General features: G+C 40.4%; 1 protein-coding gene across 1 annotated transcript in view; it reads right to left on the bottom strand.

The window, feature by feature from the left end:
* Positions 1-16,249, bottom strand: part of arnt2 (aryl-hydrocarbon receptor nuclear translocator 2) — a 347,885-nt gene that overhangs the window by 279,901 nt on the left and 51,735 nt on the right. The window contains exons 3-4 of the mRNA XM_048616062.1: positions 12,425-12,638; positions 9,399-9,612 (exon numbers count right to left, since the gene is read on the bottom strand). Coding sequence (XP_048472019.1) covers positions 9,399-9,612; positions 12,425-12,638 — 428 coding nt within the window. The remainder of the gene's footprint in view (positions 1-9,398; positions 9,613-12,424; positions 12,639-16,249) is intronic.

Below are 16,249 nucleotides of genomic sequence, written 5' to 3'. Positions count from 1 at the left end.
GCTTGGCCTGCTGTGTTCATCCAGCTCTATACTTTTTTACCAGGATATTGCCTGATCTGGGGAGTTTTGGCTATCAAGAGAGATTGGATAATCTGGGCTTGTTTTCCTTGAGAACAGGAGCACGAGGGGGACATGATTCAGATGCATAAAATAATGAGGGTCATAGAGAGGGTACACAGGAAGGATCTTTCCCCTTGGTGGAGGGAACAATGAACAGGGGGCATAGATTTCAGTAAGAGGCAGCAGGTTTAGAGGGGATGTGAGGTAAAATGTTTTCCCCAGGAGGAAATCTGGAACTCACTACCCGTAACGAAGGTAGAGGCAGAAACTCTCATAACATTTGAGAAGTAGTTAGGCATGCAATTGCAATGCCAAGGCATAAAAGGCTGTAAGCCAAGTGCTGGAAAATGGGATTCGAATAGGCCAGTGCTTGTTTTTGACCAGCTGAACAGCCTTTTTCTGTACCTCTATGACTTTATAATGCCTCCAATGTCTTTGCAATCACTTATTTTAAGACCATAGGTTGCAGGCCGTCAATCTGGGCTCTATGCTCAGGTGCTCATTGATCAAATGTCACAAATCTCCTTTCAAAAAAACTTGAATCTATCCCCTTTTAAGAGACAAAAATTACACAACAGCAACCCTACCAAAAACAGTCATGAAAAGGCAAAGGCCTTCCTACTGTTACCCAACTGATGCCTAGAGATCAAGATCAAATTGTATGCACTTGCCAAGAAAACTTCCTGTGCCAATGTACATCCTGCAACTTCCATGCAATCAAAACATGCAATTCCTTCAAAAGCTGTAAAATATACCCTCTTGAAACTACTATTAAAATGAAAGTAAAATTCACCACTGAAAAAATGATACAATTTGTATAGCATTTTTCCAGATCAATGGACATCTCAAAGCATTTTACAGCCACTGAAGTACTTTCGAAGTGTGGTTCCTGTTAAAATGCAGGAAACGTAGCAGTCAATTTGTGCTGAGTCACACTCTCACAAACAGCAATCTGACAATGACCGATTAATCTATCGTTAATTGATGGATAGATATCAGCAAGGACACCAGTAGAAGATTCCCTGCTCTTCAAGAGTAACGGGATCAACTACACTCACCTAATTTCTGTGCTCAGGTACAGAGGGAAATTTGCAACCACAACCTTCAGACTCAAGAGCAAAGGTGTTACGAACTAAGTCGTAGCCGATACTGCTGAAACAATTTCTAAATCAATGGCATTGAATGAATTAATAGTTACTTGCTGCATACAAAGTATCATTCATGTCTGGGCAATTCGTAAGTGATAATATCATGCTCATTCTTACCAAGGAAACAATCAACTTAAGGCCACTTAATGTCACATGCCATTTGGTTCCTCCATTAGAGTAGTCCTTTAAAAGATTAATGCTCAAACACAAACAGGTAGGTGATGACCTAGTGATATTATCACCCAACGATAAATCCAGAAACCCAGCTAATGTTCTGGGGACCCATGGTTCAAATGGTTGAGTGGGGGATATGCTGTGCCATGGAATTTGAATTCAATAAAAAAATGTCTGGAATTAAGAACTTATGATCACCATGAAATCATTGCCAATTGTCGAGAAAACCCAACCTGGTTCAATAATGTCCCTTTGGGACCGAAATCGGCCACCCTCACCTGGTCTGGCCTACGTGTGACTCCAGACCTACAGCAATGTGGTTGACTCTCAACTGCCCTCTGAAATGGCCGAGCATGCCACTCAGTTGCACCAATCACGACGAAATCTCAAAGAAATGAAACCGGGCAGATTACCTGGGATCAACCTAGGCACCAGAAAAGACAACAGCAGAACAGCCCTGTCGACCCTGCAAAGTCCTCCTCATTAACATCTGGGGTCTAGTGCTAAAATTGGGAGAGTTGTTTCACAGATTAGTTAAGGAACAGCCTGACATAGTCGTACTCAGAGAATCATATCTTACAGACAATGTCACAGGCACCACCATCACCACCCCTGGATATGTCCTGTCCCAGCAGCAGGACAGATCCAGCAGAGGTGGCAGCACAGTGGTATGCAGTCGGGAGGGAGTTGCTGTGGGAGTCCTCAACATTGACTCTGGATACCATGAAGTCTCATGGCTTCAGGTTAAACATTGGCAAGGAAACCTCCTGCTGATTACCACATACCATCCTCCCTCAGCTGATGAATCAGTACTCCTCAATGTTGAACAACACTTAGAGGAAGCACTGAGGATGGCAAGGGCACAAAATATACTCTGGGTGGGGATTTAAAACTCCACCACCAAGAGTGGCTCGGCAGCAGTGCTGCTGCTCAAGCTGGTTGGAAACTAAGGGACATAGCTGCAAGACTGGGTCTGCAGCAGGTGGTGAGGGAACTGACAAGAGGGAAAAAACATACTTGACCTCATCCTTATCAATCTGGCAGCTGCTGGTGCATCTGATAATGTCAGTATTGGTAGCAGTGACCATCGCACAGTCCCTGTGAAGATGAAGTCCCGACTTCACATTGAGAATAACTTCCATCGTGTCGTGTGGCACTATCACTGTGCTAAATGGGACAGACTTCGCACAGATCTAGCAACTCAAGACTGGGCATCTATGAGGCACTGTAGGCCATCAACAGCAGTGGAATTGTAATCCAATACAATCTGTAACCTCATGGCCCAGCATTTCCCCACTCAACGATTACCATCAAGCCAGGGGATCAACCCTGGTTCAAAGGAGAGTGCAGGAGGCCATACCAGGAGCAGCACTAGGCAAACCTGAAGATGAGGTATCAACCCGGTAAAGCCACCAAACAGGACTACTTGCATGCCAAACAGAAAAAGCAGCAAGTAATAGACAGAGCTAAGTGATCCTGCAACTTAAGGATCAGATCTAAGTTCTGCAGTCCTGCCACATCCAGTTGTGAATGTGGTGGACAATTAAACAACTCAATAGCGGAGGAGGATCCACAAATATCACCACCCTCAATGATGGAAGAGCTCAGTACGTCAGTGCAAAAGATAAGGTTGAAGCATTTGCAGCAATTTTCAGCCAGAAGTGCTGAGTGGATGATCCATCCCGGCCTCCTCCAGTGGTCCCCAGCGTTACAGACACCGGTTTTCAGCCAATTCGATTTCGCTGCACATGATATCAAGAAACGGTTGGAGACACTGGATACAGCAAAGGCTACGGGCCCTGACAACATTCTGGCAATAGTACTGAAGACTTGTGCTCCAGAACTTGCTGCTCCCCTAGCCAAGCTGTTCCAGTACACTTACAACACTGGTACCTACCCGACAATGTGGAAAGTTGCCCAAGTATGTCCTGCACACAAAAAGCAGGACAAATCCAACCCGGCTAATTACCATCCCACCAGTCTACTTTTGATCCTCAATAAAGTGATGGAAGGTGTCATCAACAGTGCTTTCAAGCAGCATCTACTCAGCAATAACCTGCTCAGTGACGCCCAGTTTAGGTTCCACCAGGGCCACTCAGCTCCTGACCTCATTACAGCCTTGGTTTAAATACAGACAAAACAGCTGAATTCCAGAGGTGAGGGGAGAGTGACAACCCTTGACATCAAGGCTGCATTCGATGAAGTGTTGCATCAAGGAGCCCTAGCAAAACTGGAATCAATGGGTACTGGGGGCAAACTCTCCGGTGGTTGGAGTCATACCTGACACATAGGAAGATGGTCATGGTTGTTGGAGGTCAATCATCTCACTTCCAGGATATCTCTACAGGAGTTCCTCAGGATAATGTCCTTGGCCCAACCATCTTCAGCTGCTTCATCAATGACCTTCCCCCCATCACAAGGTCAGAAGTAGGGATGTTCGCCAATGATTGCACAGTGTTCAGCACCATTCACGACTCCTCAGATACTAAAGCAGTCCGTGTTCAAATGCAACAAGATCTGGACAATATCCAGGCTTGGGCTGACAAGTGGCAAGTGACATTCGCGCCATACAAATGCCAGGCTATGACCATCACCAATAAGAGACAATCTAACCACCACCTCTTGACATTCAATGGTGTTACCATCACTGAAACCCCACTATCAATATCCTGGGGGGTTATCATTGATCGGAAACTCAACTGGACTCACCACATAAACACAGTGGCTACAACAGCAGGTCAGAAGTTAGGAATACTGCAGCGAGTAACTCACCTCCTGACTCCTTAAAGCCTGTCCACCATCTACAAGGCACAAGTCAGAAGTGTGATGGAATACTCCCCACTTGCCTGGATGACTGCAGGCCCAACAACACTCAAGAAACTTAACACCATCCAAGACAAAGCAGCCTGCTTGATTGGTACTACATCCACAAACATCCACTCTCTCCACCACCGATGCTCAGTAGCAGCAGTGTGTACTATCTACAAGATGCACTGCAGAAATTCACTAAAGATCCTCAGACAGCACCTTCCAAACCTACAATCACTTCCGCCTAGAAGGACAAGGGCAGCAGACATATGGGAACACCAACACCTTCAAGTTCCCCTCCAAGCCACTCACCATCCTGACTTGGAAATATATTGCTGTTCCTTCACTGTTGCTGGGTCAAAATCCTTGAATTCCCTCCCTAATGGCATTGTGGGTCAACCCACAGCAGGTGGACTGCAGTGGTTCAAGACGGCAGCTCACCACCACCTTCTCAAGGGCAACTAAGGATAGGCAAGAAATGCTGGCCCAACCAGCAATGCCCACATCCCAGAAATGAATAGAAAATAAAATCTGACAATAAAATGGAACATATTAATGACTAATTTATTAGGGAAAGCCAGAATTATATATTACTTCTCCATAGAAGATTGGCTATTGTGTCCATAAAGCTTTAATTCATTGAGTCTATATTTGGAATCATCTACACATTTATTTCTATAACATTCTCAGTTTCTGTATTTTCAAGCTGAATTTTTGCCTTTTCCATGGATTTTCCTACATAAAGCTTGTTGCCTTGTGATCTCTGCCCAGAAATGGCACTAAGGAAGCTCGTTTTGTCGAAGATATACTTGATTCAACCCATGGATAATGCACTTAGAATGAATACAAAATAAACGTGACTAGCCAGTGCCACCTCCTGGTTATATTATAAAGCAGCTCAGGTGTCATTTAATGAAACAATGTCATAGAAATAATTGAATAACATAAAGATTTATCCAGATTACTCTGATAACAGTATTTTTTCCTGTTTGGCCTTCTCTATGCTCTAGCACTGAGCTACCCATCACACTCCACTTGCGAAACTCACCTCCAATTAAAAAAAAGAAAGCATTCATTTCCTCACAAGGACCTTGCACACACTCTGCTCTATCTTATTTCAACTGTTTGAGAATAGAGGGACTAAAATAGAGGTCATGTCACAGTCATGTTTTCGAAGCTGAATTCACAATTACCATCACCTAATACAACACAAACTCTTTCAAATTCCAACTCAATTCTTGTCTTAATTTTAAGCTCTGAAATTGTGCATTTTAAATGAACGCACAAGCCTCTGGTGACAAAATGTCATGCAATTGAAACATGAGGTCCAGCTAGCACCCACATCCTATGGGCATTTTTCAACATGGATGCCGAATGGCCTGCAGAGATTTCCGCATCTTCTGTTTCTATTTCAGATTTCCAGCATCTTCACTATTTTGCTTGCGTGTAGGTCCTTTTATGTTCCAAGGGCACTGTACAACTTATCTCAAAGCCAGTTCCACGGTAGTCTTATTCAAAGGGTAAAATCTGATAGTCCAACTAGGCAATAATTAGAGATCATAAATTCTTTATCAGATACCTTACATCTCTGCCCGGTGCTTACATATTTTTAAAAGATGTTCATGGGATGTGGGTGCCAGCTGGCTGGGCCAACATTTATTGCCCATTGCTAATTATTCTGGAGAAGGTGATGCAGAGCTGCATTCATGAAGCACTTCAGTCCTTGATTCTTCTGCCATTAGAAACAGTTTATCCTCTATTTTTGTTTAATTCTCTTGTGGGACTTGGGCACTGGTGGCTGGCAGCATTTATTGCCCGTCCCTAGCCCTTGAGAAGGTGGTGGTGAGCTGCCTTCTTGACCTGCTGTGCTCCACGTGCTGTAGGTAGACCGACAATGTCCTTGGGGAGGCAATTCCACTCATAATATTGACTACCTCTGTCAAATCTCCTCTTTGCCCTTTTTGCTCTAAACACCAGCTTCTCCAGTCTATCTACATAAACTGGCTGTTAAAACAGGGAGTTTCCCAAGTTTATGATGTTTTCAGACTTTATTTTTAAATGTAGGGTGCACAGAGGAAATCATGTGATCTGTGTTGGAGTCAGCCTGACAGTACGGCTGGGGTTTGTTCAGTTGTTAGAGATCAAAGGACGGAGATTGTTTTATCGAGAGGGAATTGCATGAAATTTATGCTTGGAGACAAATCACAGCAATTCTTAAGTCTACAATGAGTAGACCCTGAATATTCCAAGCTCCCAGAAACATGTTATAGATATCAAGTTGTAAACTGTTGTGCTGAAAACTGTCCCTTTACTTCCAAGAGGAAAACTGCAATAAAAAATAACTGATTAGCATTTCTACTTAGAGACAAAGCTAACATGGTTCCTGTTGCCATGGAGGAGAAGGCAGAAAAAGCCATTCTGAGATCAGATTACAATCTTCTCGATAAACCCAAGTCTGAAAAACAATAATTAATTTTGTATTTGCATTTTCTGTTCCTTCGACAATTTTGTTTCCATGCTGCTGATGACCCTTTAACCCTTAAAGCTTCAAAATTCCTAACAGGTCTATTGTGGCACAACATCGAATAGCTTTTAGATATTCATAAAACACATTAACCCAAATGAGTATCAGCAATCCTCTCTGTTATTTATTTAAATAAATCAATCAAGTTAATCAAAAATAATTTAGCTTCACAACCCATGTTGCGTTTTGTTATGGCTTCATACTTTAACAATTATCACTTAATTTTGTTCCTAATTACTGTATTTAAAGTCAACTCACTGCCGATATTCTATTGACGGGCTTGCAGTTGGGTTTAGCCCCTTCCCTATCACCAATGCAATTCTACGGACAACTTTCCACATATTACAACAGTGACTGCAGTTCAAAAGTATTTCATTGACCTTAAAACACTTTTGGGATGTCCTGAAGTCATGAAACACATTAAAGGGATATAAATCTCCTGTCTTTAGCTTTGGCATCTCTCCTCCACAAAGCCATTTTTCCTTTGAAGATGCTTCCAAGATATGAAACAAAAGATTTCATGTTTATGAGGAAAGGCTCATATAATGGAACTTGTTTTTATTGGAGATAATCCTGAGGGTATGGGTCTGAAGGGTCAGATTAAACTTTCAATGAAAATAGTATCACGTTAAGCAGGACAAATGATAATCATATGTACCAGCAGTAACAAACTGCCTATTTAGAATCTACGGGCTCAAAACAATAGTAAAAATGAAAGGGTGATATTAAAAAGGAAATTAGGAAATAAAAGAGAACTTGAAAAATATTGGCAAGTAAAATCAAGGAAAACACAAATAAAATTTATAAAATGTAAAAAGTTGACTGAGGAAACAGCACGATCAATTACTTACTGGGATGGTGCTAGAAGACTGGAAAATTGCAAATGTTACAAGGATTCTCCTGCCACTGCATTGACTGGAGATGTCAGCACCACTAACATCATTAATGTGCACCTAAAACTGGAAGCAAATACCAATTCCACCCATATGCACACATGTAGTGTTACTGATACCCAAGGATGTCTTGCAATCCTCACTCCACTTGATATCCCTTGCTCTTATTCCTTGACGTAGTCATGTCAATGCTGCATCACTGGAAGTGACACTACAGGCACTGTGTCTGGTGGTGGGTGCACAATATGCAGTTATGGTGGCAATATACACAGCCAATGGATAAACCTTACAAATAGAGACCAATTAGTTTAACTTTGGTTGTGGGAAGGCTTTTAGAACCAATAATCCAAGACACAGTTAGCTATCATTTGGACAACTGCAGAGGCCCAAATGGAGTTTCCTAGAGGTCAGTACTAGAATCCCTGCTTTTCCCAATGAATATTAATGACCTAGTCTTGTGTGCATAAGGCAAGGTTTCAAACTTTCCTGGTTACGCAAAACTTGTAAGTACGGTCAACTGTAAGGAGGACTGTGATAGGCTTCAAGAGAACACGGACAGGCTGATGAAGCAAACACATATGGCTGAGAAAATTTACTGCACAGAAATGCAAAGTGATTTACTTATGCTGAATGAATGAGGAAACACAATATCAAATAATTCTAAATGGTGATGGAGCAGAGTTTTGTGGGAATTTGTGTGCAAAAATTGTTAATGGTGGCAGGAGACGTTGAGAAAGTCTTTAAAAAGACATCCTGGGCTTTACAAACAGCACCACACAGTACAACAGCAAGGAAGTTGTTATAGCTTTATAAAATATAGGTTCGACATCAACTGAAGTACTGTATTCAATTCTGGGCAGCATATTTTAAATAGAATGTGAAGGCTTCAAAGACAGCACATGGAAGATTGATGAGAATCCAGGAATAAGATGCTTCAGATCTGTGGAAAGACTCTAAAAGTTGGAGTTGATCTCCTCTGACAAGAGAAGGTTGAAGCATTGGATGAAGGTGTTCAAACTAATGAGGGGTTGAGACAGTAGACAGAGAGATTATTGCCATTGGGTTTGCTTTCTTTGAATCAGAGAAAACCAAGTGGAGATATATTTGAGATGCATAAAATTATGAGGGCCAGGGTTACATTGTATAGAAAAGACCCATTTCCCTATACGGAGAGATAAATAACCTTAGGAATGGTACCATAGATTCATACATTTGAAGTAATTGGTGGAATAATTTGAATAAGGTTGAGGATCAATTTTGTCTATCAAAGAGTGGTGAATCTGCAACCAACTAATGAAAAGGGAAGGAGAAATAAAAACCTTAATTGCACTTAAAAACAAACTTGAATGCACACAAGCAGTGCTTTAACCTTTATAGTGCTATGTCTGAAGAAGGGATTTGATGAGGATTTGGCTGCTTTGACCACCACAGATACAATAAGGTGAATGGCCTCTTTTTGTGCTGAAATCTGTCGCTGTTTCCGTGATTCACCCAAAACCCATTCACCCTCTTTCTTGTGAAAGATCTTTGTGAACTCGTGGTTTGGGAATCAAGGTGTAAACAAAGTTCAAATGTTATCCATTCTCAGCCATTTCATTTATTAGATTTTCTCTTATATTTATTAATTTCTAAAAATTGAGTATTATCTATTTATAATCACGCAGGTATTTATTAGCCAAACACAAAACTACTTTGGTAGATGTGCTACGGCAAAGCAGTTCTAATACTTAACTATCATGCAATCTTACATCTCTGACATGCCAGTCTTTCATTACCAAGCAAAATACATACCAGTCATGGAACTTTCTGATGTAGACAGCTGCTCTCTCAGTTTCTCCACATCATCTGGATGAACCTGATCATACAAGGTACTTCCAAACCATTCAGATTGTGGATGATTTAAAACAGGCGTAACAGAGTCTGAAACATAGATGATTCTTCCAGTCTCAGCTGCAGCTACAAAAAGGAATCCATCTGCTGCCTCCAAAATCAAATGCTTCAACTCCTGGAAAGAGAAGGGAAAATATGCAAGTTAAAATTCAGAATCACATTTCACTGTACTATGCTGGTTGTTTAGTTCAGACATTTCTATGAAGATCCACCATAAAAAATTAATAACTTATTCTCCCTCATTTGTAGACTAAGAGAAACACTAAATTGAATCCTGGGATGAAAAGGTTGTCCTATGAGGAAAGATTGAGTGGAATGAGCAAATATGCTCTGTGGTTTAGAGGACTGAGAAGTGACCTCATTGAAATGTATAAAATTTTTCAGAAATTTGCCGAGGTGGCTGTTTCCACTGACTAGGGAGTCCAGAGATGAGGATCATAGTCCCAGAACAAGTGGTAAATCAGTTATGATTGAGATAGGGAAATGTCTTCACCCTAAAATTTGCAAAACTTAAGACAGATCTGCTCCAACGGGTTGTAGATGCTTATTGAGTATTTTCAAGCCTCTGGTTGATAGGCACTAAGGAGATAAAGGGACAGGGTAGAAACATGGAAAAATCAGCCATGATCTAAATGAATGGCAGAGCAGGCTCCAGGGGCTGTATGACGTACTCCAGCTCTCACTTTTCATGCTCAAGTCACAGTTCAATATATTTTCTATGTCCTTATATGAAATCTGCAATTCAAATTCTCCAATCCACATTATACCTGTTGCCAGTTGTGTGGCACTCTTTACTCAAGAATAATGCTCTTTCCACATGCTTCTATTCAACAGCTATTTGACAGGTCACTTTATTAACCATTACTTTGAAATAAATCTGCAATGTAGAAGCAACACCTGTGGTGTTCAATTTGTAGGGGTAATGAGGGACAGCAAGTATGCAATCAAATAATTTACATTTGAAACACTTGGAAACCATCTTCTATGATCCATCTCATTCTTCTACAGGGGTCGCAGCAACAAAGATGCCAATCTTCAGCCAATTCAATGCACTTCATGTTATATCAAGAAATAGCTTAAGAAACTAAATATTGCAAAGGCGACTTGCAGTTTCTATTTGAAACTGTTCATCATCTCCACTTCCATCACACTGTAAACAGCGGGTTCCAGGTCATTACTACTCACTGCTTAAAAAGCTCTTCCTCCACCCTACCTATAATCTTTCGCCTAAGACCTTAAATCTATGTCACCTAGTCCTGTATCATCAGCTAATAGGAACAGCTTTTGTTTGTCCACCTTCTCTGAGCCTGTTATCATTCATACACCTCTACCATAGTACCTTTCATTTTTTTTTGTTCTCAGGAAAATAGCCCCAGCTTTTCCAACCCAACTTTGTAGCTAAAATCCTTTACCCATAGAACCTTTCTGCTAATTATTTCCTGTACCCTTTCAAGAATTCTGACATCCTTCCTAGTGTGGTCCAGAACTGGACACAACATTCTAGGTATGACCTAACCAAAGCTTTACACTGATTCAGCATAACTTCCCTGCTTCTGTACTCAATTTGACAACCTCAAGATCCCATATGCTTTCATAACTCTCAATTATTACAAATAACATTATTACCCAAGCAAAAGTGCTGCCATTGAACCATGGTAAAATGTGCTCCTAACTACACTAGCAGCAATGATTATCTTCCTAAAATCAGACTTGAAGTTATGTACGTCAAGCACTTTACCTACATAACCAAAATTTTGTATTTGGGCTGTGTGTCAGAGCCAAAGTGATGCTAATAGTTAACCATGCCAAATAAATCATAGCAAGACTGTATTATACCAATAAATGAAGGGTAACATAAATACTATTTATTCAAAGTTATCACAGGTTAAATACGACACAAACATTTTCATTGACAATATATTAAAAATCTCTAACACAATTGACACCAACACAAATTCAGGCAATGAAATTAATATTTAACATCAATCAATGGAATCTAAATCATAAGTCAAAGACTAATTGAAGTGCATCTCAACATCTCAGCTTTAAGTAAACTTTTGTTTATGAAGTGCAAGATTACAGTATGACTAAACAGAATTAATTGTATTCAGCAGATCTAACATTTGGCCAGCATTAAGGTTGACCCCAATTTTCTAGAATATTTAGGTCAAGTATTTAATTACAGCTCTTTTTCGGTGTTCAAGACTTCAGAGATCATTGCAGCTCCCTTTAAACTTTACTCTATCTTTTCCCAAACCCCATATAAACATCTGGCAACTACAGACTTTATATACATTAGCTTCCACAAGGAAAATTCTGCTATAGGACACAACCAATAAAAATTAGCTGCTCAGATCATTTGGACCTATTCATGAGATGCATTCAACAAGGCAGCCACACATTAGAAATGATTATTGCTTGATTTCTATTAGTTAAAAAAGAGACCATGAATTTCCTTGTTGTTTGGTTGAGTACAGTAATAATGACTAAAGATATACCTTTCCCAATGTTAGAGTTCCTTCCCTTGAGGACTGTTAAGCCATCTACCTAAGCACATTACACAACAGCACATCAATCAATGTTTTGGTGGACTTCTTTGTCAGACTCTGATCAAGGATCAGAGCAGAGTTTAATTGGAAATGCATTAGCATGTTTTTCTGCAGTCATGATTTCTCAATGTGTAAGGATTTTCCTTTTCAGTATCCTTCAGAAAGTTGAACAGAAGTTTTCATTTTTGCACCTCAAGTTCAGAATAATGACAAAAGAATACCAAACAAACAAGTAACTGAAATGAAAATAGATGATTAAGACAAAATATACATCAGTATCTATGGAGAAAATGGACAAGCAACAGCAGTGCAGAGCCTTGGTATTTCCATACTGTAAACCTCTATGACTCTATCTGATACTCTAATCTGAACACGAACCTTTTCTGTTAGGAATGAAGGCTTATAGGCACCATCAGTGGAAGTATTTCCTGTTCCCCTTAAAGACTTCATATGTGACACAGCCATCCGTAAAATAGTCAGTTTATCAGGTTTACGTGCTAAAGCACTGCATGTTGGCACCATGTCTGACAATTCTGTGATGTAGGCTGTCATCTTGTTTCGACGTCGTCTCTCAATTTCACTGTGGTTCTCTCTGCAGATTATAACAAAATATTAATTATAATAATGTTAAACTGGAGAAAAATTATAAATATGAAACATTCCAGTTAGCGGTCAATAAATTATTTCCAATGACATTGCCATATTTCAGGATTTCTGAATATTCTGATATGAAAAAGGAGCCATAATCATTTTGTTACACAGTACTCAAAGTGGAATAACTGTTCATAACGCGACAATTAAAGTAATCTCACAAAAGCTAAGGAAGAGAGCAAGGTGAAAGGGGGTGGAGACAGCAGTTTCATAAAGAGTCGGAGACAGCCAGGACAGGAGCTTTTCAACATTCAAGACAGAATAGGACAGCAGCTTCTGAAACAGTGCGAGAGACAGCAGGGTCAGCAGCGTCATAAAAAAGCAGGAGACAGTAGGAATAGCAACTTCTGAAACAGTGCAGGAGAGAAAATGGGAACTGAAGGTCTCACTAAGACTCAGCGAACAGAGTGCAGGTCACCAACTCCTGAAACAGAGCATGGAAGCAGAAACCTCAGAATAGGACAGCATGGACACAGCAGTTTCATATAAAGCTGTATAGGGCAAGGGCCCGAGCTTCTCATACATCATGAGGCAACATGGGGACAGCAGCATCATAAAGAGAAGAGTCCATTTGCAATGAGAAGGACAGTGGCGGTGGTAGATAAAAACCAACAGAGTGTGTCTACAACCTGCATGTCAGAGCTGAAAATTGGTCAGTGATTGATGGGTATTTCCTCCATATTACTTTTGATTGGTCAACCAATATAAATCAAGAGATATTACAATGGAAGAGTAAAATTAAGATATTCGCTTAAAATAATTAACATCCAAATTAATTAATTAAATAAAGATGGCTAGGCAGGCAATGTGTTACAGTTGTAGTATACAGTATCTGGTAAACACAAGTGCATGCACGGTGTTCACACCTGCACAAGCGTTGGCTTCTCCAGGAACTTCAGCTCAGATTCAATGTGCTGGAGTCTGAGCATCAGGGAGAGAGTGAGGTACCTGAACACTGTGTTTCAGGAGACAGTCACACCCATTAGATTAATTACATTAAATCTGGGGGTGGGGGGGAGGGGGGTAGGGGGTGGTGGTACTGGTGGTGGTCGTCTGTGGTCAGTGACAGGAGGCTGTGACTGTGATTGAGAGAGATATGGGGATACAGAATAGTGTGGTCAAAAGCACAGGTGGACCATGGATAAGAATACTGGCCACAACATCAGGATACAAAGCACCATGCAATTTGGGTGGAGGAGTTTGAGAACAGAAATGTACTTCTAACAGGGGATAGCATAGGTAGGTAAATACACAACTATTCTGTGCAGCAAAGACAGATAACCCCGAAGGGTGTCCTGTCTACTTGGTGCCAAGGATCAGGACTACTCTTTTGGGCTTGAGAAAAACTTGGAGTGATACCAATAACAATAGCTCAAGGCTAAATTAAAGAGCCGGACCACAAATATAATAAACTCCAGGTGACTACCTGAGCCACGTGCAAATTGGCGTAGTGTAAACAGGAAGAGGAGTAGGCCATTCAGCTCCTCGAACATATTCCACCATTTAATGTCTGATCTGTGGCTAACTCCATATACCTGTCTTTGGTCCGTTTCCCTTAATATCTTTGCTTAATAAAAAAACTACCTGTCTCAGATTTAAAACTGTCATTCGTGGAAGAGAATTCCAAACCTCTGCCACTCTTTCTGTGCTTCCTAACATCTCTCCTGAATAGTCTAGCCCCAATTCTTGGACTAAGCTCCCTAGTTCTGGAATCTCCAACCAATGAAACTAGTTTATTTTTATCTACTCTGTCTTTTCCTGATAGAGAATAACATAATAACATTAGAGAGAAAAACACGTGGTTCAAAGATTGGTGGGGGTGAAGGCACTGGCAGTAGTACTGGGAAGAGAAAGCTGCTCCATTGGGATGGGCTTCATTGGAACAAAGCTGGAGCTGGTGTCCTGGCAAATTATATAACAAGGGCTGTATATTGGGATTTAAATGAATTCATGGAGAAGGATGATTCAATTGAAGAGAAGCTTTTAAAAAATCCTAATGAAACAAAACAGCAGAGATGCAGGGTAGTGAAAAGAAAAACAATAATGCAGTGTAGAAAATATGCACAGAGTGCAGCAGAAATTAGTGGTAGATTAAGTAAGAATGGTGAAAAGTTAAAGTTTGAATGCGTGCAGCATTTCTAAAAAGATTGAGTTAGTGGCACAAATAGAAATGAATGAATATGACTTGATAGCTAACATGGAGACACGACTGCAGGATGACCAAAATCAGAAACTTGGAAATAATGAATAGCCAGGGAATGAAGTCAGGATGAGAGTCATCTATAAGCCGTCAAAGAGCTGCCTCACTGTAGGATAAAGTATAAATTAGGAAATAATATTGGTGCATAGGAAGGCATGGCATCTATCTTGGCTGATTTAATCTGCAAATTGACTAGACAAAGCAGACGGGCAAGGCTAACAAGGAAAATGAATTTGTAGAGTGGATCAGGAATTGTTTCTTAGAGCAGTATATCGCAGGACTTGCTTGGGAACAGGCTATTTTGATCAAATAATGTGTGATGAAGTAGGTTAATAAGAGATCTCGTACTTAAGAACCCCTCGGGGGTAGTAATCACAATGTGGTACAATTTGAAATTCAGTTTGGGGGACAGCAATTCAAATCTCAAATCAGTGTCCTCAAATTATATAAAGGAAATTACAGAAAAAGAGTTGTCCGAAGCAGGCACAGAAAATAGACTAAGGGCAAAATCAGTGGAGTTCAGTGGCAAAGTTTTAAGAAGATATTTCATAACAGTCAGCAAAAATCTATTCCAGTCAAAAAGGAGGAATCAATGAGAAGGATAGTGGACACACAGGTGAGGGCTTATAGATGATTCTCACCCTGACTTCATTCCTTGCCTATTCCTTATTTCTGAGTTTCTGATTTTGGTCATCCTGCAGTCATGTCTCCGTGTTAGCTATCAAGCCAAAAACAGAGGAATACAGAACAACAAAACGTAGTGGTAGGCCAGATGGCTGGGCATTTTTTGTAACCATCAATGGATGACTAAAAAACTAATGAAGGAGTAAATTGATTATGAGAACATATTGATAAGAAATATAAAATCAAACAGCAAGAGCTTCAATGGATATATGAAAAGGGTATGGGACCCTTGAAGGATACAACTGGGTAATTAATAATGGGGAAGAAGGAAATGGCAGATAATTTAAACCAATATTTTGCATTGGTCTTCATGGAAGAGACTATAAATATCTCAGAAATAACAGGTAAGTAAGGTGCTAATAGGAGGAAAAATCTCATAACAGTCCCTATAACGAGGGATAAGTATTTGACAAACTAATGGGACTAAAAGCAATCAAATCACCAGGGCCTGATGGCATGCATCCAAGAGTTTTAAAATACATTACTTTAGGGATCATGGATGTATTGGTCAATTCAGAGAGGGTTCCAACAGATTGGAAAACTGCTAATGTAATGTCCTTACTCAAGATGGGAGGGGGACAGAAAGCAGAAAACAATAGGCTAGTTAGCTTAACATCTGTTGATGGGGAAATGGTAGACTCCATTACCAAGGGAGAAATAGGATATTT

Source organism: Rhincodon typus, chromosome 33, assembly GCF_021869965.1.
Source record: "Rhincodon typus isolate 14 chromosome 33, sRhiTyp1.1, whole genome shotgun sequence".
Taxonomy (NCBI): Eukaryota; Metazoa; Chordata; class Chondrichthyes; order Orectolobiformes; family Rhincodontidae; genus Rhincodon; species Rhincodon typus.
This window is presented reverse-complemented; position numbering and strand designations above follow the sequence as displayed.